This window comes from Motacilla alba, chromosome 1A (genome assembly GCF_015832195.1).
Source record: "Motacilla alba alba isolate MOTALB_02 chromosome 1A, Motacilla_alba_V1.0_pri, whole genome shotgun sequence".
Lineage (NCBI taxonomy): Eukaryota > Metazoa > Chordata > Aves > Passeriformes > Motacillidae > Motacilla > Motacilla alba.
The window spans coordinates 12,687,924-12,714,649 of NC_052031.1; the positions used below are offsets into that span (position 1 = coordinate 12,687,924).

The following is a 26,726-nucleotide window of genomic DNA, read 5'->3' on the forward strand; positions in this document are numbered from 1 at the left end:
AAGAACCTGAGTGAAGTTAACTTTATTGGTGTTTCTTGATCTCTCACTCCTCCCAGGGCCAAGGCTGATGCTTTTCTGCACACAATCCAGGGATATGAGGTGAAGGTACTTCACTTTAAAGCATTCAACTGCTTTTTAAGAACAGTACACGTAATCCTGCAGAAATTCTAACTGAAGGAGTTCAAAAACAAAACCCCTATGATTTAAGAGTTTCTCTAATTGTTCAGTTCAAAAAATGCACTCTCAGAAATGCTGAGCTGTGCAAGCATGGACCTGGACTGCCAGGGTGTGTCTTTTCCTCACCATTGTTGTAAGGCTGCCAGAGCCTGAACCGCGTTGCGTTGCTTTGGGCTGCGTGGGGCAGAGGGACGTTGATGAAGAGCACATCTGTAGTCTGGGTGAAGTAAAACTCATCTATCAGGTGCCAAGTGATGCCACCGTTGACAGAATATTGCAGCAGGATGGAATGAGACCTCTCAGGGGTGCCTGGAGCATAAAGGACATGGATTTATGTTCATTGAAATCCAGTTCAAGCAAGTATAAATGAAATGATGCTGCTCTGACATCCACTACAAAGTATGGGCTTCCTTTCACAACAGCTTCAGCTATTGAGATGTTATATACACATTGTACACATACATCTTTCTGTGCTTTCCCTTGCTTGTTTGTCTGCAAAATGCAAATGAAATAGGACCTAAATTTACACTACTGTTCATTATACATACGGCATAGTTAATTACTTAGATAAGAAGCTATCTCAATGTTATACTTTTTGAGAGTAGAACACACCAGCTTCTTCTACTACAAACATATTCCAGTAATACAGTATTCATTTGCTTGTTTTGTCCAGCTACAAGACATTATCATCACCATCTGTAGCACCCAAGATAAAGACTCAGTCCCAATACTCATAAATTTATGAGTCTATGGCTCTCACTGCAGACACTGGGATGAGGATATTCATGCCCAGAAAAACCATAATTGATGGAGAGCACTGAGGATATTTATTAGCATGTTTTAACAACAACAAAGCAATAGTCTGTGCTTTAAACTAGGCCTAAAAGTCAGTGGAACTGACAGGAAAATTTGCATTTTCTAACTACCACCTCCTCCTATTTTTTTTTACTTAGAGCTTGAAAGAGTAAAAAACAAAAGCTCTTTACAGCCCCAGCTATTAACACATGCTAATTAGAGCCCAGCACTCATTTTTGATGCTGGTTGCCATACACAAGCCTCAGCCTGTATTTGGCCTGTGCTTAACATTCTGTCCAGGAATACAAGTGATGGCACCTCTGAACTGAGGTCTCTGACAAATTTACACTCTCTGCTCCCTTCATGGTGTGGCACAGTGATGGCATGTCCCCAAAAACTCAGTCAGGAACCAGCAGAAGCAAAAGACTAAGGGACAGCTTCTTCATCCCTGACTCACTGTGTGTTACTGTGCGAGTTTTCCTATGTTTCCCGTGTTGAATGAAGCACATTTGCTGAAAGCAAAGTGCTCAGTGCAGATGCTCCTGCTCCCCTCTGCTCCAGTGCTAAGTATTCAACCACGGGCTGTGGAGCAGAGCAGGGAAGAGCTGTTTGCAGTCAGGAGCTGATTTCAGCTTCTCTGTGGCAATTAACAATAAACAGCACACTGCTTTTAACGCTCACAGCTGAGAGATATGCCCAGCTATATCAACTTCTATACAACGTTAGGGAGCTTGTTGAGACTAAGTCCTGGATCCAGCAGTAGGGCTAGCAAGTAATAGAGATTCAATAAGGAGCTATTTCTCCTGGGGTTTCATGGTCTTACTCCTTGTGGGTCAAGTGTCAAAATCCAGGCTTGAGCCTTTGGCTACTCCTGCCTTCAGAGCAATATTTTTACTGACTTTATTTTGTAATATTGAAATACTGAAATATTACCAAGGCATAATTTTGTAAAAGAAGTCTTCACAAAGACTTCACTTATAAACATGAAATATTTGGCATGTTATCATTTTGGGGCATGTTATGTTTTTGGCTGTTACAGTTTTCTCTCTTTTTGATAAAGTTCTAAACTCAGTAATAAATAGCCCAATACACATGATTAAATTCTTGTTAAAGAAAATCAATAATAATTCACAAAGAGCTATATTTTCACTCATCCATACACAGATTTGGCTAAGACACTTGTTTAGGAACAAAGAGGAGGTTCAACTATTTTCAAGCTGTTGGTAAACATTGAGTTAGTTAGGGTCCAGTCCCAGAACACTGAGCTTACCACAGAAACTATGGATATCTTCCTTACACCAGAGTGAGAGGAATTTTTCAGCTTTCAGAGTTCAGCCTGGAAGTGCCAATTCTATCAGAAAATTTGGGGAAAACTTCTGAAATTGCATGGGAGTGGCTCAAACCTTCAAGCAGTTTAGTGGTTCTTCATCATGTCACTCCAGACTTGGATATAATTATTTTTTAAAGCCAAGGATGGCAGGGCCTTGGAGCAGGGTAAGACTGAATCATCGGCTTAAAAGTCCTTGTACTGGAGGAACTGTCACAGGTTATTTACAGCAATGTGTAAAACTTGCCTTGCAAAGTCTGACTGTTCTTTATATCAATCAAATAGAATTATGGAGTTTCAGTTATCTCTAAGATACCTGCTAGGCAGCCAAATGGTAAGAGATTTTAATGCAGTGGACTGAAGCTAGAAAATGAAAACCATTGTAGTTGAGGATTAGTCCCTTAAGTAATTTACTGTAGGCAGGATTTTATTACATAAAAATTGGACAAATAATTTTTTCCCAACATAATGGGAAATCTCTACAAAAACTTGAGCTCTTTTGTTTCTTTTCTGCTCAAACACTTTACTAGCTGTGCTATTTTTGGTGATACTACAGTCCACTTTTTCCTTAGGAACTGCACAGACGGACAGGTAGACTGGAGCAAGGTAGGGATGATGCAAAATTCCAAACAAGCTCCCATATAATCTACCATAAACTGTTGATCACTACCATACAGTGAAGTTGAAAATATAAATCTGTATTCTTTTCTGTGTTGCTACTATGTACAAACAAAGCCAGAGAAGTGATAGTAAATCAACGATGATCTTACCTTTGGCAATAAATTTAAATGAAAATTGGATGTACACTGTATTAGTGCAGTCTAGATCTCTTGACACAAGCATTCTCAGTCCTTCCTGCAAACACAGAATACACAACGTCAGTTCCCATTATTGAGTGTGTTCTGCAGCTTATTGTTGCTTGGCTGTTGTCTGCTGCTGCCTGCTGGTGGCAGCAAGAGGGGAAGTTCTCTCTTCCACTCCTTTTCCCAGGCAGAAAATGGGGACAGTGACAGCCTTGGTAAAGTGAGCCAAGGTATGACAGAGGTACAACTCCATGGTCAGGGACAGGCACAGTTACAGCTCATTCAGTTTGTGCTCTGAACCCCTGGATGTGATTGGATCTGCCAGCACTGACTTAGATATTGAGTCCAAGCTACTGCACTCATTTTTTGTGCGAACTGTACAGTTGCCAAGCACCCTAATTTCCAGGCAGGGACAGTCCTCTCTAGAAGTTCTTTTCTATACCTCAAAACATATTTTGTACAAATATCCTCTTCTGGGGCAACCTGTTGACCTGTAAGGAAAAGGAGCACAGGAAACCTCAGAGGGATCCTGAGTCCCTGTCCAGCTCGACTGACGAGCTCGCTGTTGTGTGGATCCTGGGGCCAGAGTCAGTCCCTGTTCTGCAGAGATCTGGCCAAAAAACCACCTCTCAGAGCTTCCCTCTTTCTCAAACCCATTCCCCCAGGGGAACAATCTGCAGGAACAAACAATGCAAATTTTAGACAACTCACATCTTGTGATTTGGGATTTAAATAATCTGAAGAGGTTGAACTGGAGTCAAGCTTTTGCAAATAAATACTTCAAAGAATTAATTTGTACACCAAACGTTATTTAACTTCTCTTTTTGGGGGGCACCTGAGTTCACAGTGTCAAATGAAGACTTGTGTGAGCTGAGAATTTGTGTGCTTGTGAACAAAAATCTATTATTCATTTTGTTAAGAACAGAAAAATTCAGAAAATATATTTCCTGGCCCTTTGAAATCTGCAGTCAATAAAAATAAGTCTTTAAAGAACTAGGAGACATCAAAGTGATAGAATTGAATAAAATACAGGCAAACTACATAAACATTGATTACACAGACTACAGCCCTGACTAATTTGTGTTATTCAAAATACTAAAATCCAATCAGGACACTTCAAGATGATTGTAATGTTCACCTCAAGAATCTCAGTGTAAAGTTTCATTCTTTTCCTCTGGTGTTCAAGGAGGAAGTTATACCACAAACAAAATAATACACAACCAAGAGATGAAACCCATTTGTTCATAAAAAAACAACTGTGGAAAACATGGTGCATGTTTAGGGTAGGAAAAGACACGAAAAATGAAAATGTCAAATTCTAGCCAAAAGACTTCAATATAAACATATGGGGCTAACAAGAGAAAATTTACTTCCTATTTTTAACTCTACAACTCTACTGCTTTCCTTTTTTTTTTTTTTTTTCAATGTAAGTAATCTCTGACCCCTTTGAAAATGAGAGCTGTTCCAGACTTGATGGTGTCACCATTCAGGTTTCCCCTCTCAGCACCGTAGACTTCAGGCCAAAGGTCTGGATGCAAGTTACCATTGAAATCATCCTTCAGGACAGATGGCAGAGGAAGGACAGGGACACAGTAAGGACCTCCAAACCCTCTGTCACACCTAGCAACACATTGGGAAGAAAAGGTATTATCCATCTGGCCTGGATGAAACACATCCTTTCGATGAAGCAGCTTAAGCAGTTTTGTACTCACATGCAATGGCCTGAATCACAGATGCCATGCCCTGAGCACATCCAGGGGCATCCCGTGGCCAGGACCACATTATCAATAGCCCAAGAATCTACTCCAGAGGCATAGTTGTACTGAATCCATCTGAACCGTGTTCTGGGAGAGCTGGTAAAAACAAAGGAAATCTGTTTCAGGATTCAAAATTCTGATCCACAACGTGCTAAATACCAAAGAAAATCCCACAGACTTCTGAAGAAAAGTAGATTAATAAGCATGGCCCACTTATTTTGAAAAGATTCAGATTCTAGTGGAAACTGAAAGTTTAAATTTCTCATGTTAGTCTTTTAGGCAAAATTTCAGCATATTCTAAAGAAAGGTGCCTAAAAGAAAGATCAAGAAAGAACATTGCTGAGACACTTGCTGATCAGCAAAGAGGTCAAGCAAAAATTAGTAGTTCCATTAGAATTTGACAGCTCCATGTGTTGCTAGCAGAATGGAAACAATAAAATTGCATCAGTAAGGTAAGAAGTTACAAAAGTTCATTTATACTAAGTGTTGTGTAAAGAGAAAAACAATGTTTATATATGATCATATATATATATATATATAAAAGAATGTACGAATATATATGTACAATTATGCACATGCATACACACTGCTCACACTGCTGTCACTGCTGACTGCCTTGTTGAGGAAAGTGTTTTGGAGAAAAAAATTCTTTGGAAGATGATGTCTGGCCCTCTGGAGTGAGCTGTAGAACTGGAAACCAAGATGTGAACTCCAGGCCCAGTTCATTTGCTGTGTGTCCATTTTAACCACTGTATTTTCTGGGTGATGAAAGGTACAGAGGTAATGTGTAGGATGCTCTGAAGAATTATAGAACTGCTCAGAACAATGGTAAGCAGTGTCATCATTACCTGTCATTCCTAAACTAGAGCATGGTTTTATTTAGAGAGATGGATGCCATCACATCTGCCACATCCATTTACAGCCCTGTGATACCCTGAGGAGCTTGGCAGAACTCTCCTCCTGGTCAAAAGGGTGAAGGTGGCACATCCAGTGACATGTTATGACTTTCTGAATGCTGTGAGTAACATGTCTGAATGTTGGGTGACAACTTAATGTGCAGTAACAGAAAACACTAATGTAGGAAAGGATGGATCAGGGTATTTATTCTTGCTTCTTATTGCATAAATGTAAGAAAAGCTGGTTTAGCATTCTTGTTCTTGCTGTCAGAAATTATAGGCAAGACTTAAGAATTCATTCATCAGTGTTGTAACTTCCTTAAGTCCCTACACTTCACATTATAGCTGATGAAATATTTTCAAGTTAAATTTAAAATTCTGGTGGCGTGACAACACACATTTAAAAATTTAAAAGACATGCAGAACATTCCCAAGCTGGAGGATGTTTGTTCTAATTAGATCAGCAAAATCTTTGTCATGCTAAATAGCCAGAAGAGCAGCGCTCACTTGGTTGAGGGTGGGAGGTAGACAGTAACTCTCTTCCAGTTTTGGAATCTTTCTGAGGTGTAGATGGAGCTCTCGGTGTACTGCTGACAGCCGATTGTTGGGGGCACACACTCCTCTGTCACCAGGTGCCAGTCCCTCCCATTGTTTAGGGAGTACTGCAGGTGAACGCTGTGGGAATTGCTGTATGGCTTGCTGCAACCCATGCTCAGCTCAAACTGCAAGAATGTGGAGGCTGATACGTGGAAGTCCCAAGTCTCAGCATAACGAGGTTTTCCTAAGCAAAGAGAGAAAAATAACAAATACAACAAAACCAACAAAGTGTACCTTCAGCATATGCTTTCAGTACTGTCCTTCAAATTTGTTACTTCTATCTTCACCTTCTTTCAGCCTTCTCTTCCCTACAGATTACTAAATACCTGGATTTGTCTATACCTCCCATCTTGTAAAACTTGATCTTTGTGTAATTTATAAAATAGACTCATACAAAATGTAGTAATGTTTGATGACACATACCAATGTTTTCACTGAACATCAGAGCTGTATCCATAGACAGGCAGTCAATGTCTACTTGACCTCCTTGTATTCTGTACCAGCTTGCTTGTAAATCCACAGTTCCATCAAATTTATCCTGGAAGCCAGTCTGAGAGCTGTCATTCATCCCTATGAGCACATCGTCCAAAGCCCACTGAGCTGAATGCTTCCCTACAAAAACCAGAACAGACAGGTTAGTGGAGTCCCTGTAAGTTGTTTTTAATGCCCATATGCTGTGTTCACTCAGTGAGCAGTGCTCAATCACACAGGCTGAGTGCTGTTAAACAAGACTAAAACATTGCTCAAGGATGCACCTGGACACTCGAGCATGTTTCTATTACAGATAAACACAGGTATTTCCCTCTTCATTTCTTTAGCTTCAGTGCCTTTGCCATCATATGCTCTCCCTCTCTTTGGATGAAATACTCCCTGAGCCCCTAGATTGGGGATTTTCATTTTATGGGTCACAACCTTCCTGCTATTCCCCACAGCTAAATTGGAAAGGCCTCTGTCTAGTTCCCAAAATAGCTTTTGTATGAAAGCAAATAGAACACGAAGGAAAATGCTGAAGGCTCTGCATATAGATAATATTTAGAGAAGTGCTGTTCTCCTTCCTGGAAATCTCTCTCCTCTTGCTCTCCAGCCTACAGGCATTTCCCTTTCATCATCTCCAGCCCATTTCTTTGGCCTTCATTTCAATTCACATTTCTACTGGCATGCTGAAAAGAACACCTTACTGCACAACTGCTGCCCTCACAGGAGAAGAAGGAAAGCCTTTACAATAAATTGTGAGCTTGCAGCAATGTGTCAAGACTTTTGCCTTGCCACCAAGAGGAACGTGGGTCATGGCTGAGAGGGCCACTCTGCACTGAGGAATGGCAGACAGAGGATAGTCCATGAAAGAACTAACTTCTCTGACCAGAAGTGGTTGTCACCTGCTGGTGCTGGTGTGGAAGCTGATATTTTAAAATAAAACCTTGCTTATACTGGGAGCCACAGGGCTGGTGAGCCACAAAGCCACCATCAGTGGTCTTAAGAGTGACGATCCTCAGCAGGGACAGATGTCATCCAGCTGCCACCAAGGCAAGTATAGGGGGCAACAGGCTGGACATTGCACCACTCACCAGTGCAAATGATTATCACAGAATGATGGTCTGTGGTGCACCAGTCATTGCTTGCACTTTTAACCAAAGGAACTGCCTTAACTAAATCACATCCCCCTTATCTTGTCTATTCTCCTACCTAGTGAGGACAATTAAGTCCAGCTCATACAAGAAATTGTATGAATAAAATCAGCCATCAAAATGATAAATGATGTCTAAGAAGCTGCATACCGTAATTACCTGAATGTAAGCTATGTGCTTTGCTCCCCAAGGAATTGCTGTTGAAATGTACTTTGCTATATTTCTGAATATTGCCTTATATTTCCTGCAGATCCAGGAGCTGCTGCCTTGTGCAAAGGTAAGACTTAATCTGGGTAGTGTAATGTGCCCCCATGTGAGGTGGGAGCTCTGACAGTGGCTGTAGGAATCAGTCAGCACCAGGGTTTAACTTTCAGCTGAGGATGTGGGAAGTGGCTGAATGGTTTTGCAGGAGCATGGGAGCTGGGCTCTGAGACACTAGAAATGGTGGGAGGAGGGGGTCCTGTTCTGGAGTGTGGAGATATTAAAATAGTGAGATGGGAGCCACTAGGCAGGCTAACTTATGATTCAAGGCCAAGTTATGCCTACACTTCCAAAACAGAGAAAAAATGAGTGTAAGCCATTAGACATCCCAGGTCATTCTATACTCAGGTAAAAACTTTGATCTTATTTAGGCTTTTTTTAGAATGTAATTTTTTCCTCTTCCCTCCTGTCATCTGAGCATCTTTGGTTTAAACTTAGCTCTTAAACAATTTTACTCTTAAGCCCACTCATCAGTTTGGTGCTATAAAAGAAAATCATGGCCATAATGTGACTCAGGAAAGCCCAAATATGCTCTTAAACATCCAACTCTTCAAAATACTGTGTTTTTCACGAGCTGAGGTTTCTGCTCCACATGTCTATACTGAGCAGCACTGACATGTGGGTTGAGTAAAGCTGCTTAGTGAATTTTTAGGATGGCCTTGCTTACCGTGTTGTGGCTGCCACCAGCGGAAGGCGGTGGCAGGGGTCTTGGCCTCCCGGGGCAAGTCTATGGAGACAACCTGGGGCTCCAGGTACGACATGAAGTCCAGCTCTCGCAGCAAACTCCAGGTGATGCCATTGTCATTTGTGTACTGAACAACAAGTCCTGTGTTTAAAATGAGGAAGAGCAGTTAGTGAGACTGTGCAGAGCAAAGAGGGAGGGGGCAGCTCACCCTGTGCTCTGGAGCTGCCAACTCCCCCCGGTGCACAGGCACGTGACATGTGCCTCAGCCTTCAGGCAGCTCCTGGCCCAGGAGCTTTTTGTGCACAAAATCCTACTGCAAAGGTGACGTGGGTCACGTCATCTTGACTGTTTTCACCAAACTTGAAGGATCAAATCTTTAACACCCTCAGGGAAACTAATGATCATACCACAGAAATTATAGGAATAATGCAATTTTCTTTACTCAGTATTTATTTTATGTTGGGTATCCTTGCAGTTTGTGTGAAAGATTTAAGTTATAATTCTGATAGCTGGGACTACAATCCTCTTTCTATGTATGCCAGCTCACAGCATCCTTGGAAATTAATTATCATAATATTTAGAAAATTTAAGATAGCCTTTGTATCATGCACACAGTATGGCAAATAATAGGATGCAACAGAAGCCCAGCAGAGCTCATCAAAAGGGATAATACAAGAAAGAAGTTCCTGTTTATATTTCTTCTCTTAAAACTCTTTTTTATTGGTATATGTTCAAAGATAACAGATTTTTTTTTTGGTGTCTTATATTGGTGCAAATGAGTGGAGAATCAAACCCTTGTGTATACTGTGCTGAAAGATGACAGCTTTCCTCAGTGATTGAGTCAATGTAAATGCCAAATATCAGGAAACAATCCATTGATGTTAAATGCTTTCTACTGAGAGGAAAATTAAATTTTCTCATCTCTTATGTCAGTGGTCTCACTTCATGCAACTAGACCACTTTACATGGGAATCTGCTCCCAGAATGCTGATTCTTCCCAAACACAAGTATCAGTCCTCCCCCACGGTAACTTTAAGCATGTGGATCAAATAAGAGAGGAGACATCTGGGAGAGATTAATTTATTCAGACTAAATAAATTTTCAGCTGCAACTTTATAATCTTGTGTTTTGGGTAAATCATGCATAAGCTTGTTTTGGGATGCAATTTTTCATTAGACCCACTGGTGTAATTGAGAAGATGAACAAGTTCTCAGGTACACAATTTGTCTCCAGGTCAGAAATGGAGTTTGCCCACTTTATCCTGAACTTGAATTTCATTCCTTTTATTTTAGACTTTATGAAAAGTCCTGTGGACTTGTAAATTTACCTGTTTTCCAACACTATCAAATAGTTTAATACAAGCTATTACACCTTGCTTTGTAAATGTTGACTTTCTTAGACCATCACAGCTCCCACAATTACTCCTACAGATGGATGACCAGTAGGTTTGGTGTAACTAATTATAACTAGAAAAGTCCATCAAAAGTAAATAGCTTTCTTCAACATTTATGAAAACTGAGGAGGTAATTGATTTGTATGAAAAAAAAAATCTTGATTTTGTAAAGGCAGCAAAAGGCAAAAACACTGCAGAAGATGCAAAATGTAAAAGTCTTATAATAAAGAAAATGGGCTTTACCTTCATTCCTGGCCCTTGGTCTGTTGCAGGAGTTACCAACACTCTTGCTTCCAAGTTGTACATAAAATTGAACTAGCCTTTTAAAAAACACAGGATAAAAAAGAAGTGTAATCATCTTCTTATAGCACAAGAACAGCCAGGATAATTTGCATCTCTTAGCTAATGGCATTTTCAGTTAGGTCCCTCTTCCTGGCTTATTGATAAGGCAATATTCCCAGAGAAACCAAACAAGGGCATGGTAAATTCTGAAAGACCCAAGACAGAATCTTGTGCCTCATAAATGTGTTTCTGAGTGAGAGTGAGAATTTAGCAGTTCCATCTCACAAAATAGTTGCAAAATCTCTATAGCAGGCTAAGCTGTTCCTTACATCAGATCTCACCTTGGCCTATTGTAACCAGAAATTAGGTGAAGCTTTAAAATACAGCACTGGATTTGTAATAAAATTAATATATCCTCCTTAATCACCAATCCTTTTTAGATCCTTTAATTCTTGATGTAAACTATTTTCAGTGTAGTGAGTTCACTGAACATTTTGTGAAATAAACCCTTTGATTTTGAACCTATACATTACGATTTCATTGAATAGTCTCTTGTTTTCACATCATGAAGTGGTGAAGAAAAATGTTCCTGAGCTGCTTTTCTTGCAACCTGCCCTGTAGACGTGCTTTTATCACTTCTCTACCTTCTCTTATTCCTTTCTACTGCAAACCATGGCAACCGTTGCATCTGAGTCTCTGCATGAACACATTTCCATGTCTTCAATTTTTTTCCCAAATTTTTCCCAAAACTACTTTCTGCAGCCCTTTGAATACCACAAAACTTGAGACAGGATTGTTGGTTTTATTGACAGAACTCTGGATGAGTCTGGAAGATCCCTGTTTAGCGATATTTGAATTAAGTATTACTCCATCCTTGTGCTCCAAAATATTTTTAGAGTTTTTTTTTTCCCCAATCTGCAGTAATGGCATGGTATCCCTGCTGAGCTTGTGTTAATTATTGTGACTCTGTGGTTTTACATTAGTTTACATTTTCTCCCAGATACACACTATAGTGCTATATAACAACAATTAATTTCAATTAATGTCCTGCTGCTCACTCCCCAAATTTCACTGCATGTCTCAGGCATTCATCTGAGTCTTACTAGGTCATAACTAAGGTAATGAGCATTGAGATGACTCAGAAGGGCATCACCCCCTAATCTACACATTCTTCACAGGTTGTTTCCATTACACACCAAAACCAGCACCTGAGCAGAGCAGAGAAACTGGACTCAACCCCACGATGGGATTTTGCATGCTGAAAGGTGGCAATGCCATTCTCCTCCTTGCTTCCTGGCCAAGTTTTAAATTAGGATGATAGAAAATCAGGCTTCATTAATTCTATTGACATAGATAAAGTCTTTATTTAAAGCATAAATTTTGATGTGCATTTTTGCCACTCAAATAATTCTCCACAAGGATGATTCTTTTTATTTTAGAGGATTTTGTCCTAATTTGCAGTAATTTTGGTAAAACCACAGACAAGCTACATCACTATGGCCAGAGCCAGTAAAATGCAGACAAGACTCCAATTTCCCTCACCCACTGTTACATACACAATATCATAAACTTCCTCTAAATCCAGATTCTAAATCCAGCTGCATTCCAGTTCTGTTATCAAAATCTGTGTCTACTGTCTGAGATGTTTTGTATACCCATAGGGTCTAGGACAAGGCAGAATATCCTCATCAATCTCATTGCCAAGCTAACCCCACAGACAGCTCTAGACAGTCAGGCTCACAGTACCACACCATTTAGCCAGGTAAGTTCTATTTATTTGCTGCAGCTCTGTTGTTGGAGACAGTATTCAGGCAATAAAACTCTAGACAGAAGCATCAAAGGTGAATAGATTTACAGTCCTGTGACAAATTCTTTTATTCTTGCCAAATGCAAAGATTGTTAAAAAGCAAAACCAAAGAGCAAAAAACCCTTTCTGCAGAAGGGTGAATCAGCCCATCTGATCTCTAGGTGTCTGACCCAGAACAGCTCCCTGGGATGGTTGCACAATCATTAGCAATGGAGTCTGTAAAGCAGATGGGAGCCAAGTCAGCTAACAAGCCAGATGTCACCACTTGGAAAAAATAGATCTATATTCCATGGTTTTTATCTGGATGCCAGGTAGGCACTGTGTACAAATGCTCCCACTGAACACATAGTTAAGGGTGTCTTAAGGGACAGGCCATCAAAATGGGAGGCAGCAGCTCATCAGCAACCAAAATGCATCCATGTATTACACTGTCAGTCAGGAGGGTGGAAATACTGCCAGTGAAATTGTGCCCTTGGTGTGCTGGGCCATGCAGTAGGGAATGAATGGAGAGACCCCAGAGGACTTCTGAAGTGTAGGGCAAAAAAACCAGTCTGGGTGAAATGAACTTTGACACTTACAGCTCTCTTAGTGCTATGTGACATTCTCCTAATATCTGGGAAAAAAAGGTGTAGTCAATCATATAAAGGAATAAAGAGGCAACAGGACAAACAAAGCTAAGACTACAAGACCACTTATTGTATATACTAAAATTTGAGTAGTTTTTTATGTCATTGGCTCCCAGGCACAAGCTTTAGTTTGAAATTCTTTTAGTGTGATACCTGGGTGTGGTGGTGCCCTGTTGGGCTGCTCCCCTGGGCAGCACCACACACCTCAGGCTGGCAAATCTCAACCCCATGGACCATGCTGTGCTGGGAAGAGAAGAGTGAAAGGGAAAAGGACCTTTGTACTTAAAAAATAATTAAAAAAAGTCAGTATATTCCTTTCATGAAATTTACACTTCACATTCAAAAAGCTGTAACTGATGATATGGAACATGCATAGGTAGATCTGCAGGAATTCAGAATGAAAATAAAAATTTAGTGTCCTGTAATATTTGTCAATTTTTCTATCAGGCTCTTCCATGCATGATTTAACAAAACAAGATCTTAAATGGTCTGGGAAAACAGACCATTAACCTGAAAAATAAGCAGCTTAAAAATCTACTGCAGGAGTTTCAGCCTTCCTATTCACAAGCCTCAATCCACATATCTAGCAGTATGTCTTTCAAGGCATGTTTTCCTGCTGTTTACTCAGTCACCAAAACCCCCCAATCAAAAAACCCTTGCAAAAGTAAAAGATAGCTGTGCAGGGGCTAAGATGATGCCTAATAAGATAACTGAATTCTATGCAAGGCATTACTGAATGCAAAAAGTAATACCAAAATGGGAAAAGTACTTCCCTTTAATCTCCCCTTTCAAGTGACATTAATTTTTGCTCCAATAATGAAAAAAATTTCTAGGCTGAGGAATTATTTTCTTTTTAGTGATGGGCCTTTCAGTTAACCCTTCACACTCTCACAAACTTCATGTACCTTTGCTTCTAGAAAAAAAAAAGACAGAGTTAATGTTACAGATGGCCTCAAACATTTAAGTGGGATGCATCTGTTCAGAGCAAGGTGTCTGAAGCTGAATGTCTAAGTTACACATGACCAACACAGGCTGTCTTTCAGCTAATTAAAGAAAGAAGTACGTGTTTGCAGAAGACAAAGCACTGGCCTCTGCTAGCTGCTCTTTTAGGATGAGTTTGTTGCCCTTTTGAAGCAGCTATTCTGTCTTCTGAACACAAAAGCAGCCTGGGGTAATTGCTGTAGCCTAAAAAGTCCATGTTCTGGTCAAGCAGCATCAGGTGGCTACTATCTTTGAGCACACATTGAAGAAAGCAAAAAATCCTTGTTAGTCCCCTGTGGGTTTGAGATGACCACTACGCACATACAGAGCTGTATGCTCTGTCTAGCAAACAGCTCAGGGATGTGGCTTCCAGCTTGAATCGTTCAAGGGAGTTCACCTGCTCACTGTGATGCTTACAAAAAAAAAAAAAAGAAATGCTGATTTATTTTGACATAAAAATCAGCTACTCTCCTGTGAGTACATGGTCAGAAGAGAGATTGTAGTTGCCCTTACCAAGTGTTTCTCTGGCCATTTATGTTTTTGGGACAGATTTAAGACACAAAATAACCATATTCTTGTGCAAAACAGAACAAGTGTTATATTAAAAACATCAAAAAAGAGCATTGCTCAGAATTTTAAAATGTCTTTTGACTTTTAAAATGGTTCAAACTTTGCAAAAAATGGAAAGCTATAAATATGAATATCTGGCATTAACAGTGGTTTCAAAGTAATTGTAAAACTAAAAGGAATACTTCACTTTAAAAAAGATTTCTTCATGAAAGAAGGAATAACTCAAAAAATACTGTTTCAAATGCAGACTTCTTGAGGAAGTAGTCTAGACTACTTCCATTATATTGCTTCCCAGGATGAATAACACAGGATTTGAAGACAGTGGCATAGAAGCGCTCACATCTTCCTGGAGTTCCAGGGCAAACATGTACTTGTACAAGGCATATTTGTCAAACAATTAATTAGCTTAATTAATAACTAATTTACATAATTATACAACTATGACATGTATTTGTCAGACATGCAGAGGACAGAAGAAAGGTGGCTGGTATTGTGCTGTGCAGTACCAGGGAGCAGCTGAGGACTTCCCCAAACCAGCAGCCCCACACTGTCCTGCTTGCCTGAGCTGGAGTGATCACAGTAACCTCTGGCCAGTCTTTGCTGAGTGATCCCACAAATTCAATAATGGAGCAAAAAATGGCATTATGACTCTCAGAGCAGTATTTTTCAGGAGAAATAGCTTTTATTAAGCTAACTGCCAAAACTGTAGAGTGCTCAAGGTTTCAGGTGCCTAATCTCTCATGAGACTGGACACAGCCACAGCAAACTCCAAGCTAAATAGTGGTTAGAATTAACAGCCCTTTGTTCATCCTAATTACATTAATCAGCTAGGCAATTTGAGAGAAGAGGATAATTGCTACCAATGTAGCAGGATTCAGAACCAGCAGGGAGAGAGGTGAAAGCTTGTTAGCCTCTTGGCTAGGCAGAAACAATTCACATTCCATTCCTTTGCACTTCTGACAAGTGGAGTAATTCACAACATCTGGCAAGCAAACAACAGCTCCTTGCTATGCTATCCTCATGCCTGCAATTCAACACAGTCAGAGGAAAAGGAGCCTTTCTCCCCAGCTATGGGCAGAGTCTTAGGTTTTGTGCATTCTCAAGACTGTGTCTTCTGCCTTAGAATACAATGCAAACTATCTTTTCAGAAAAAAAGTGAGTTAATATTTTATTTTATGCTGCTATTCCACTGTCTAACCTAAGTATTATCTTTCCAAAAAAGAAAGTAGTACATGAGAATGAACAAAAAAGTATTTTTTCTATCTTTCAGAGCTCTCGTACAGGTTATGGCTACCATAAAAAAAACCCCATTTCCCACCTTCTCATATCCACACTTGCAACTGGGCAGAACAGAGAACATGAATACACAGGTAATTTTGAGAAGCAGCACTGAGCACCGACCTGATATTTGTGGTGTCCAGGGGAACAGTCCTCGCCTCCCTTTTGCCAGGTCCATTGAAGTACAGAGATTTTCCATCGCTGAGCACCCCACAGCCTGTCCCAACCTGACCTCCTGTTATCTTGTACCAGAGAGGGCTTAGCTTCCTCTCAAACCTGTCGAACATCTCACTGTGATTGGGCACATTAGACACACAGGTTCCATGTGATGCTACAAGAGGAAAAAAAAAAAGAGGGAAATGCTTTGGTGAAACTATGTTGGACAGAGCAAGGGTCAGATACAGTACACTGGCACACAGTTCTGTTGCATCTATCTGTGACAAAGCACCAGGCTTTTCTAAGAAAATGCCCTGATGACTGGATTGTACCTTTTTAAACCCACTTTACAAATTTCTGTAGGAAGAATAAGCCCTCTTCCTCTGAACTCTAAGATGGCTTATTTCACTAGGTGGAAAACAGCCAAGCTTTATGTTGATAAGGCATTTTTTGCAAACAGAAAAATATTATCCTTCTATTTAATTTTAAACAAATCGAACAAAAGATGTTAGCTTAATGCTTTGTTGGTTGAGGGTTGAAAAGACTGCAGTGTGCAACCGGTTGTGTCAATCACTTTTTTTCACAGGGTTTGCATTTTGGGTTTTTTCCTATTTCAGCGTAAAAGCCCCTAAAACCACAAGTGAGCAGAATTTTCCACAGAAGGGCCTGTCAGAACATATGTTCCCTCCTGGTCCCATGCCATCTGATGGCCAGGGGACTCAAAAATGGCAACAATTCTTTTGAAGATGATCCAAAGGCTTTTAAGCAGACTTTTCAGTTTATAATATTTTATTTTGTTTTCTCTTTTATTGCTAGTCCCTTCCCATTCATACAGATGGCGATATTCAAAGATTGTGGTTGCCAGAAACATCAACGGTGTCCGCTGCCTTCAGCTGCTCTGCTTTGCCTGTGCCGAATTTAATTTAACAAAACAAGAAAGATTCCTCTTGGCAGCCCGTGCAATATATGTCATCATATATTGGAGAGGAAAAACAAGATGTCAGTTTGCAGGTTTAACTCAGGCAGTGCTTACTGTAATCCCCCCCTGGAGAGGGTTGTGTTACCTGTGTAGCCCAGGTCGCAGAAGCAGACCCCTGAGACGCAGTCCCCGTGGCCGCTGCAGTAGCTGGGGCAAGGCTCGGAGATGTAGACGCCGTCCAAGCCGAAGGGAGGCACGCTCTTGTGGGAGCTGCTCTCCTGGATCCAGCGGAATCGGGTCTTACTGCAGAGAAAAAACAACAGCATTGCTATGTTGGGGAAGATGAAACAGGAAAGCCTTATAAATATGATTGCCTGGCAGAAGATTTTGAGAATATGGAAACTATAAGCAAGATTGGAATGAAAGCAAGCTTTGAGATACCTTAGTTACTAAACAAATGGAAAATAGTATGGCTGGCTGAAGGCAATCCCCTTTTGATTAGACAATACCCATTGCTTGCAGACAGGTCCAAGGGTCAGAGTAGACCCTACTAGCTTAGCAGAAGGGGCCCAAAGAGTAGTTTTTAGGGGTTAAAATGTAACACAGTATAGTAATGTAATGATTTTATAGGTTGCATTTAAATGCTGTAGGATTTGTATCTTGTACTAAATTAGCTAGTGAAAATTAGAATATTCAGTGCAGAAGATTTATAGTATTGTAACGAGAACTTCGTCCTCTTTTACTCTTCCATCCTCTCTCTTTTCCTCTTGCTCTCCCTCGCTCTCTCTCTGTCTTTCAAGCTCCTCTTTGGAGCTCCTCTTTCGGGCCTGCTCCGAGCTGTGGCTGGCAGCTCCAAGCAGGGCCCCTGCCCCCAAGTTCCAAGACCTGGCTTGAGAAATCTCTCATCTCTGTCTGTCCCGACCGTCCTGCCCACCGTCGCTCCTACATTGCTACTCCTGGCTTCAATAGCTACTGCTTCTTCCTCAAGATTAAAAGGACCTTTTCCCAGATTAGCCATTTGCAAATAGGATGCTTGGATTTCTGTCATGCTACATTTGTGCAACATTGCTTAAGGATATTTCTTTCAGACTTTTTGGACGCATTTTGACTTCCTCTGTTTCTCTGGCCCATATCCATCAGTGTGAGGCAAAGAACAAATACCTGGTTTTATCAACAACAGTGAATGATTAATGTGACTTTGAAGATGCTTTTTACTACTCAGTCCAACCTGAAGTGCTAATTACATATCAAAATCCCTGAACTTCATTTCTTACACTATTTTTGAAAGGAACTCAGTGATGGCAGCGATGCAGAGTTTATTATGGGATTGTGCACTTTTGAGTAAAAAACCTTTAAGTTATTTGGATACAAGAAAAAAAAGCCACTCTCTAAACAGAAACAACCAGTCTGACTCATCAATCCCAAAGTTAAACATCCTGACAGTGAGATGGAGATGTGATAGACCTGGTAAAACATGGATGAAGGAACAAAAAATATCTCTAATATCTTGTCTAAGGCTGCTGAGCTGACACAGCTGGCCCAGAGCCATATGATTGACAGTTTATCAGTTCATACTCTAAAAGTCTAGTCCCAAATTTTAATGGCAGGGTTTTCTGACATACCCTTTCTTGGAGTGGCTGCAGATTCCTCCATTGAGTGGGGATACCCCTAAAGATTAATCTTTCAGGCTGAGCAAGAAATTTGCCCACAGTCATTGTGTGGGTGAGTAACATCAATCTCTACTAAATAATAATTTTTGCTAGCTTTAATACAATTGCTTTGATACAATTGCTTCAATGTTGCTTTGTAGAGCACTATATTATAATAGTTGTTATGGCTCCAATACTGTGTAGTAAGTAATTCTGATTAAGATCTTCTTGTCTAACTGTTACCATAATAAATCACAAATAAACATGTTTATATAAATATATCTAGTTTTCCATCCTTAATCCTGCAGGACAAAGTTGTGTAAAGGTTCAGTTACACCTGTATAATCCTTTAGACATAAACCACTGACAAAATCTAGGATCCAGCTGCACTCAGGCTCCCCTCTGAGAAGGAGTTTAGAAAGCAGTGGGATTCTTTCTTGACCTCATGACTCAGTGGGAGGACTTCCTTAATAAACTTTGTTAGAAGCTCCTACTCTGCCCACAACTCTGACTCACTGCATAGCAAATTTGTTAAAGAAAAAATATTTTGGTTATTAATTTCCAGTCTTTGACTTTTAGCTGATCATTTTACAGGAGCTCCAGACAGGGGAACAGATTTAAAATCTCCTTGCCAATATAATGGATTAACTAATACCCTCCTTGCTACTCTGCCTAAAAAATAATAAACATATTGCTTTTTCTTTTTTGCTGTGCGCTGGGATTTGGCAGGTAGGTGATCATCATGCTCATGCTTGGTAGCAAATAATGAAATGGGATGGTCTCTGGTTAACCCATGAACCATGATTTCCTAAGTGGCCCACAACAAACTCAGGTCTCAACATGCCAAGACACTCATTGCAGTCACAATACTTACATTTTTAATGTATTAGCATAAGCTTCTTATTCCTGATCACATTACTGCACATAATGCCAAACAGATTGCTGCTATTGATTCTGCCCTGCTTGTTTTGGGTAAATCAAATCAGCTGGTGTCAGATCTGTGCAACTTGGCACCTGCTTTTATTGGCTAATTACTGAAGAAAAGACAAACTTGTTATGGTACACACTGCTATTTCAAGTCCTTGCAGCAGAGGCACTGGCTCCCCTGCTACAAAATATGCCACACACTTGGATTGAGGATGAGGGAGGAGGATGGGTCAGAAACCCAGAGACAGCACTAGGGAGGGCAAGAGGCAGGAAGACACGGCCAGGGGCCTGGTGGGGTGGTTGTGCTGGCAGTGCTTGGTGTATCCAACAAATCAGATTGGGGTGTTTCTGATGGAGTAAGACACAGAGTAAGGGGAGTGAAGAACTTCACCCAAATCCAGATAAGATTGAGAAAACCCTTCTGATTTCAAGGCTTATTTGTGTCTTCCACCATCTGATGTTTTCTCACTTGTATTAATCTGGTGCTGAGGCTGTGCTTGCAGATGTGCACAACTACCATTCTTCCCTCCTTTGCCTCTGGCTGTCCTGGCTCACAGCACATTATGCATCAGCTCAAATACCTTGCTAAGGTTTCTTTGCCCAGTGGTAACTAAAATTAATCCAGTTCAAATGGCTTATTTAATTCTTACGACTTATTACTGTCTTGCTGGTGCCTCTGACCTAGCTGACACGGATAAAGACAATGAAGGGATTGGTGTCAAATTAAAAAGTGCTGGGTTCCTTGCTGGTTTTTAATTGAATTATTTATTATAGACCAATCTGACACCTTTAAAATGGAAAATTCTCACTGCTTTGGGCAGCATAGTACATTTTCCTCAGAGCTGCCATATTTTAACACTGCTTTTATTCACAGCTTTGCAACTTTTTCCTCATGTACCATTCTAGGAGCAGCTAAATCAGCTAATCCCCGGCTCCCACTGGCATCACTGGTGTACAGTGCACCGTACCTGGCTGCAAGCGACCTGGGGATAACAATAGTGACTCTTGTCCAGTCCTCAAAGTCTCCCGTGTGGTAGATGGAGGGCTCGCTGAGCTCCCGGGAGCTGCCCTCGCAGCCCTTGGTGCCCGGGGAGGCAGGGTAGCAGCCCTCCTTCACCAGCGACCAGAAGAGCCCAGCGTCATGGGAATACTGCAGCAGGACGGGGGCAGAGCTGCTGTACTGGCTGGTGCAGCCAATGTTCAGCTGCAAAGAAGCAGAGAGTCAGAAATGACACGAAGAAACTGCACTGTTATTGGTATTTATTGGCTGCAAACCACCTTTGACTTTTTGTGCCGGGAGGTTTGATGCTCTGAGCACTGGCTCTGAAGCCTGCTGGCAGACAGGGACTGATGCTTGGGGTCTGCTTCCTACACGGAAGCATTTCACAATTTTCTTGGTAAAAATCCCCACTATTCCTTCATTAAGGTTGCTGAGTTCAGCACACAAAGAGGTGCAAAGAACTTTCCCTGTGCATAGCAAGCCCCAAACAGCAAACTCTGTGCAGGCACCTGCCTGCCCAGGAGTGGGAAGAGCTTCATCCTCTGGGATCCATCCCATCTGCAGCCCAGTGTGCCCAGAGGATCAGCCTGACTGCCAGGTTAGCCCTAACCACAGCCTTGTCACTGGCCTTGCAGGAATGATGTCTGGGAGTTGGCACTGCAGTTTGGGCCCCCAGAATAGAGTAACGTTTGGATTAAGAAGAAAAAATGCATATTGAAATGTGAAATGAGAATGCAGCCAAGACCAAAATCAACTGCTGATTTGAAGTTTCAGTTTCATTCTTCAAGCTGTCAGAAAAATAGTTTTCCTTAGTTTATTGCAGAAATTCTACTTGAGTTGTAGAAGGCAAAATGTAAAACAAAATCATTCATGTAAAATGAAATAATTCTAACAAATTACTGTCTTTGAGCTTATCAATGCAAAATTATTCCAGTCTGCTATTTAAAATGGAAATTTCACACACTCACGAAAGCATGCAAATAGGACTAACACATTTATGTGCAGGCTGAAAAGCTTTCCAAAAAAGTATAAATTCAGTCCTTAAATAATAGACTTTATAGAGAAGAATTCACTGTTCTGTGACACATTCTTATGTTTTGTATAGTTGTGTTACATTTTCAAGTGCTTCAGTGATGGAAGGTGTACGAAACACTTTTAAGTATTGATTTTTTTTTAACCCAGACAATTTCTTAATTGCTGTTGATAATCAAACCTAGAGAATGGACACTTAGTCACTGAAGTACAGGAAGGTAGGGAAGAGGCAAATAGCAACTTTTCCAGGCTAAATGGTATTTATATATTGAGATATCCTTGGGTTTTAAACAGTTTAAAGTATAAAACTACATGCAATACTCACAAGAAAATTGTACTGAAATCCCTCAGTTTGTGTAGCATCTTATTATCATATCTTTTAGTTGAAATTAGATTATTTTACAAATTCCAGTATTTCTAACGAACTTTCCTATTTATAGAACTGTGGGAATTATATTTGAAAAGCTGCCTGTAAACATCTGATCTTTTTAATAATTCCACTTGTAAATTATTCAGTGTCTGTATCCACCAATTATGTAAGGACCATGTATTTGTGGGGAGCTCATTAAAATTGCATTGCAACCAACTTCCAGAATTCACCAATGGGATTTCATTATAAACTCAATAAAATTTTGATTAGGGTTCAGAAACAAGAGCTTGTCAAACCAAATACACTTTCTTTGGAGCCCATATTCTGATGTATTGTCAGACCACTGAAATTTTTGTAAGCTCTTTAAAGAAGAAAATGCTAATTGGAGCCTATATTCATTGACACAATAAAAGTAAATTATATGAAAAACACACACTGGAGTACAGAGCAGCTTGTAAGTCCTTAAATAGTTTAAAATACAAAAAAAATGTACTCAAACCACATTGGAGCTTTTGTACTCACAGAGCCCTAGACAGGGTAAATCCTTTTCCACTTGACAGTGCAGTAGCCTTTCCTAGTACTGACTTGAATATAATGACAGTCACTTCAACCCACTTCTGAAATGTGCTGAGGAACAAAAACCTTTAAAACTTCTCCAGAGGAGTAAAAATGCTTTCAAGCACCAAGGTTTTGGCTATTCTTCAAGAAAGCAGGATGGCATTTTATTCTGTATGGGTTCATACTTGTGCTGTTTCACTTCTTTTTAAAAACTTGTCAAATTTATCACCTTCATTTGAACTGTGGCCCTGGTGGCACCTTGCAAGTAGTGGCTAAGGGCAATTTTACTGATATTCTTGCACAGATTTATGTTTAAGGAATACCTTGAACTGCAGGACATATCCAGGCTTCAGAGTTAAATCTCGAGTCACTGCAAACCGGTCTCCATCCGATTTACCAAACAGCATGGCAGAGGGGGTCGCAGAGCAGAAACTTTCATTTTTGGTCATCCCTTCGTTGGCCAGCATTAACCATACACTCATCTGGTTCATGGGGTAATCAAATGCTGGCTTTTCATAAAAGTTCTGTTAGAAATGAAAAGAAAAGCCAGAGATACTATCCCCTTGTGCTGTGACTTCAGAATAATTCCCAAAATGATGAACTTTCAAATGTTGCAATTTTTATTTTCTGTAGTTTTCAAAAAAATTTTAATTTCCAAAACTTCAGTCTTGACTTTTTGCAAAGATACATCGTTACATCCTCTGACACAAAGCTTAGGAGCCTGACGATTTTGTGCAAAGACCCAGGTTATTCCCACAGAGACACAGCTGCAAGCACTACAGCTGTCTCTTTAAATAGACCCAGAATTTTCAAAGAAAACTCTGTTCAAACAAGTCTCCTAACAGGACAGTTCCTGTTTCCTGGGGATGCCCAAAGCTTGCTCTTGCTTATTACCTGTGGGAAGGTGGGATTAACTGCAGGAATGATGTGCTTCTGCTTCTCTGACAAAATGATGATGTCGTCGATGGCCCACTGGTCGTACCCTTCCCCTGAGAACACCGGCTGCCACCAGCGAAACCTGGTGCAAGGGGTCTTGGCTGCAGCTGGCAGCTCCAGATAGACAAACCTGAGGAACACAAATCGAGCAAAACTTCAGAGAGCACAGTTTGTAGAGAAATATATCACTCAAAAGGGAAAAGCGACAGGAAAGCCAGCAGCTATCTTATGTGTACAAGTCCTTGGTAATTTGCGTGTCCAGAGAAGGGCAGCAAAGCTGGGGAAGGGTCTAAGAGAGTAACTCATATGAGGTGCAGCTGAGGAAGTTTGGGTTGTTTAGTCTGGAGAAAAGGTGGCTCAGCAGAGACCTCATTGCTCTCTACAACTACCTGAAAGGAGGTTGTAGTAAGATGGGGGAATCAGCCTCTTCTCCCAGACAACCAGGGACATGAGTGCATTGCCTCAAACTCTGCCAGAAGAGGTTCAGGTTGCACAACAGGCAGAATTTCTCCACTGAAAAATTAGTCAGGCATTGGGGCTCCTTGGGCTGCCCAAGGAGCTGGAGGAGTCAGCATCCCTGGAATTGTCAAAAAAAACCCCTGGATATGGCACTTAGTACTGTAATTCCATTGATATGGTGATGTTGGATCAAAGGTTGGATTTCATGATCTTGGAGGCCTTTCCAACTTTAATGATTCTATGATGCTGTTATTCTATTTTTCCATATATCTAGATACCTATTTGTGCACTGCATATCAAGAAGCCTTCTTTGTTCTTCTTGTCTGTGGAGAATTTAAACTCTTTAAGACAATGTATGTTTTTTATGCTCTATTACTATATTGCCAAACACAATAAGGAACTGATTTGAGCTCTCTAGCTTTAAATTAAACTGTTCAGCTGATCCATGTTCAGCAAGTCTTAATGTTTTTCTGATGCCAGGAAGTAATAGTTATATATGCTAGCAAAATTAATTTCTCATTCTCTTCTGCTGATTGGTCCTATTTGTAGACAAAAGCATCCTTCTGTTACAATGCAATAGATTATGTAGCAGTTTTCTTTGGGTATAAGTATTTCATGACTCCTATACAGATCTTTGTAAAAGATTCACGTCTGCTCAGTTTGCTTTATGTGCAACTTAAAAAATTGCCTTACATATATGATGTTAAATAAAAGTTTACGTTTCAAGCCTAATCATAATTATGTCAAAACGTACAAGAATTTGCCCAGTCCTATTTCAGAGAGCTTATATATATGCATTTATACACACTCTATATCATGTGTTTTTCTGTACTATGCACTCTGCTTCACTTGCCAGTTAGGCAAAGAGAAGAGAAGGAATTCTTTTCCAGCTCTTTTCCAGAGAATTCCTAGATTTACTCTTGGAGAATAGGAATTGGAAAATGAGATTTGAACCAATTTGAAACGTGTTGGATAGTGCAGTATTGAAGCTTTCATTATTTAGCTTCTTTGTTGGGGTGATTTTGACCAAGTAGAGACCAAAGCACTCATCTGCTAGATGAGGGGAAGGGAGTAGCTGTAGTTTGTATTTAGGAAGGCTTTTGATACTGAACCTCACAGCATCTTTATGGACAAGTTGTCCACCTGTGGGATGAGGGGGTTCACAATGTGCTGGTTGAAGGCCTGGCTGAAGGGCAGAACTCAAGGGGCTGTAATGCATGGGGTCACACCTGCCTGGTGACTGGTCAGGTTCAGCCCTAGGGCAGTCCTGTTCAAGGTATTTATCAGTAACATGGATGCAGGAGTTGAACACACCCTTTTGCATGATACAAACTGGGAGGTGCTATTGACTGTCTTGAGGGTCAAGAGGTCTTGCAGAGGAATCTTGACAGATTGGAGCTTTGGGATGGATTCATGGAATAAAATTTAATAAATGGAAATGTTGATTCTGCGCCTAGGATGGAGTAACACTGAGCACAGTTGTAGGTCCCTTCTACCTGAAATATTCTATTCTATTCTATTCTATTCTATTCCAAATTCAAGAGTTTTATACTTCCAAGTGCCTAGATCACCTCCAGAAAAGAACAGTCAGCCAAATTACAGAAGTGCTTCCAGAAGCATTGCTCATTGCAGTGCAAAATGACAAGATGAGAAGATAAAATTCTTTGTATGTTGAAAGACATGGACTACAGGTAATAGAAATCATGTTAACACCTATGCAGACAAATACAATTTGAATTTTCACCTACAAGGTATCTCACAGCAATTTTGAATGGCTGAACATGATTTCTTCTCCTCCTTAAATATTTATTTAAAGGAGTTTTGCTTCATATGACATTAATACATGTTCTTTAGATCTGAAATCAGAGTCAGAGGAAACGGAAGATTTCTGCACATCTTTTGGGCAAGTCCTGTATTTCCTTGGTAATATTTTGTAGATATTAGCATTTTAGTCATGTTTCACATAGAAGATGATAGGAAATTTTATATTTTAATTAAGATTGTAAGGCCTACTTTCATTACATTTTTCATTCCCAGTGACAGGAGTTTACTGTGCCAGTCAGAAAAAGTTTCTATATAATGATGACTTCTAAGCATTATAAATCTGAATTATTATTCATCTTTTCATAAGTTGAGAAATATATATTTTTAAAAGCTGATGCAGATGTGGATTACTTAATTTAGATCAAAATTATACCTGGGTTTGCTGAAGTCAGAGAAATACATTTCTGCTAGTAGCTGCCAATTGATCCCGCCGTTATTGCTGTACTGCAGCAGCACACCTTCTTCTCTGCTGTCGGGCTTATTGCATGAAGAAGTCTCTCCTCCAATCTGGATGTAAAACTGCACAAAATCCACCCATGTTGTGTCCAAATCCCAGCTTACCAACTGTCTCTTTCCAGCCTACAATACAAAGAACAGAGGACAATAATAATTTTAATTATGGCACCTTCACTATGAACAGGCATATTTACAGTCCATAACAGATGAATATTACACACAAAATTACACAACATGGAGGACATTGATTTCTGTATCAACTTGGCTTTTATTTTTTGTCTTTCAATTATTCTGCTTGGCCATCCTTTATGTCACCCTGATTTGATCCCACAAGAACTTTATTATTTGATTTCAATACACAATAAAACTTCACAACACAATTTTCACACAAGAATTTAATCTCATTCCCCCATGGTCCCATGTGACTTCAGAGGACAAAGAGCAGGTGCTGGATATCCTAAATCAACCCAGGCTAAATTTTTAAGTATTCAGCTTTTTATTGATAATGCATGGAGCAGTAAAAAGGCCATTTCTCTAGTCTTATTTCCCTGGTCAAATCTTGCACTGTACAAGGTTACCC

The 26,726-nt window shown here is 40.3% G+C and overlaps 1 protein-coding gene across 2 annotated transcripts in view; it reads right to left on the minus strand.

The window, feature by feature from the left end:
- Positions 1-26,726, minus strand: part of RELN (reelin) — a 278,635-nt gene that overhangs the window by 44,991 nt on the left and 206,918 nt on the right. For both annotated transcript variants that reach the window (XM_038155700.1, XM_038155699.1), the window contains exons 25-38: positions 26,064-26,269; positions 23,366-23,537; positions 22,795-22,995; positions 20,480-20,715; positions 17,081-17,238; positions 15,984-16,191; positions 10,560-10,636; positions 8,906-9,064; positions 6,776-6,964; positions 6,263-6,536; positions 4,815-4,955; positions 4,545-4,722; positions 3,070-3,154; positions 304-486 (exon numbers count right to left, since the gene is read on the minus strand). In XM_038155700.1, the coding sequence (XP_038011628.1) occupies positions 304-486; positions 3,070-3,154; positions 4,545-4,722; positions 4,815-4,955; positions 6,263-6,536; positions 6,776-6,964; positions 8,906-9,064; positions 10,560-10,636; positions 15,984-16,191; positions 17,081-17,238; positions 20,480-20,715; positions 22,795-22,995; positions 23,366-23,537; positions 26,064-26,269 (2,467 nt within the window). The remainder of the gene's footprint in view (positions 1-303; positions 487-3,069; positions 3,155-4,544; positions 4,723-4,814; positions 4,956-6,262; positions 6,537-6,775; positions 6,965-8,905; positions 9,065-10,559; positions 10,637-15,983; positions 16,192-17,080; positions 17,239-20,479; positions 20,716-22,794; positions 22,996-23,365; positions 23,538-26,063; positions 26,270-26,726) is intronic.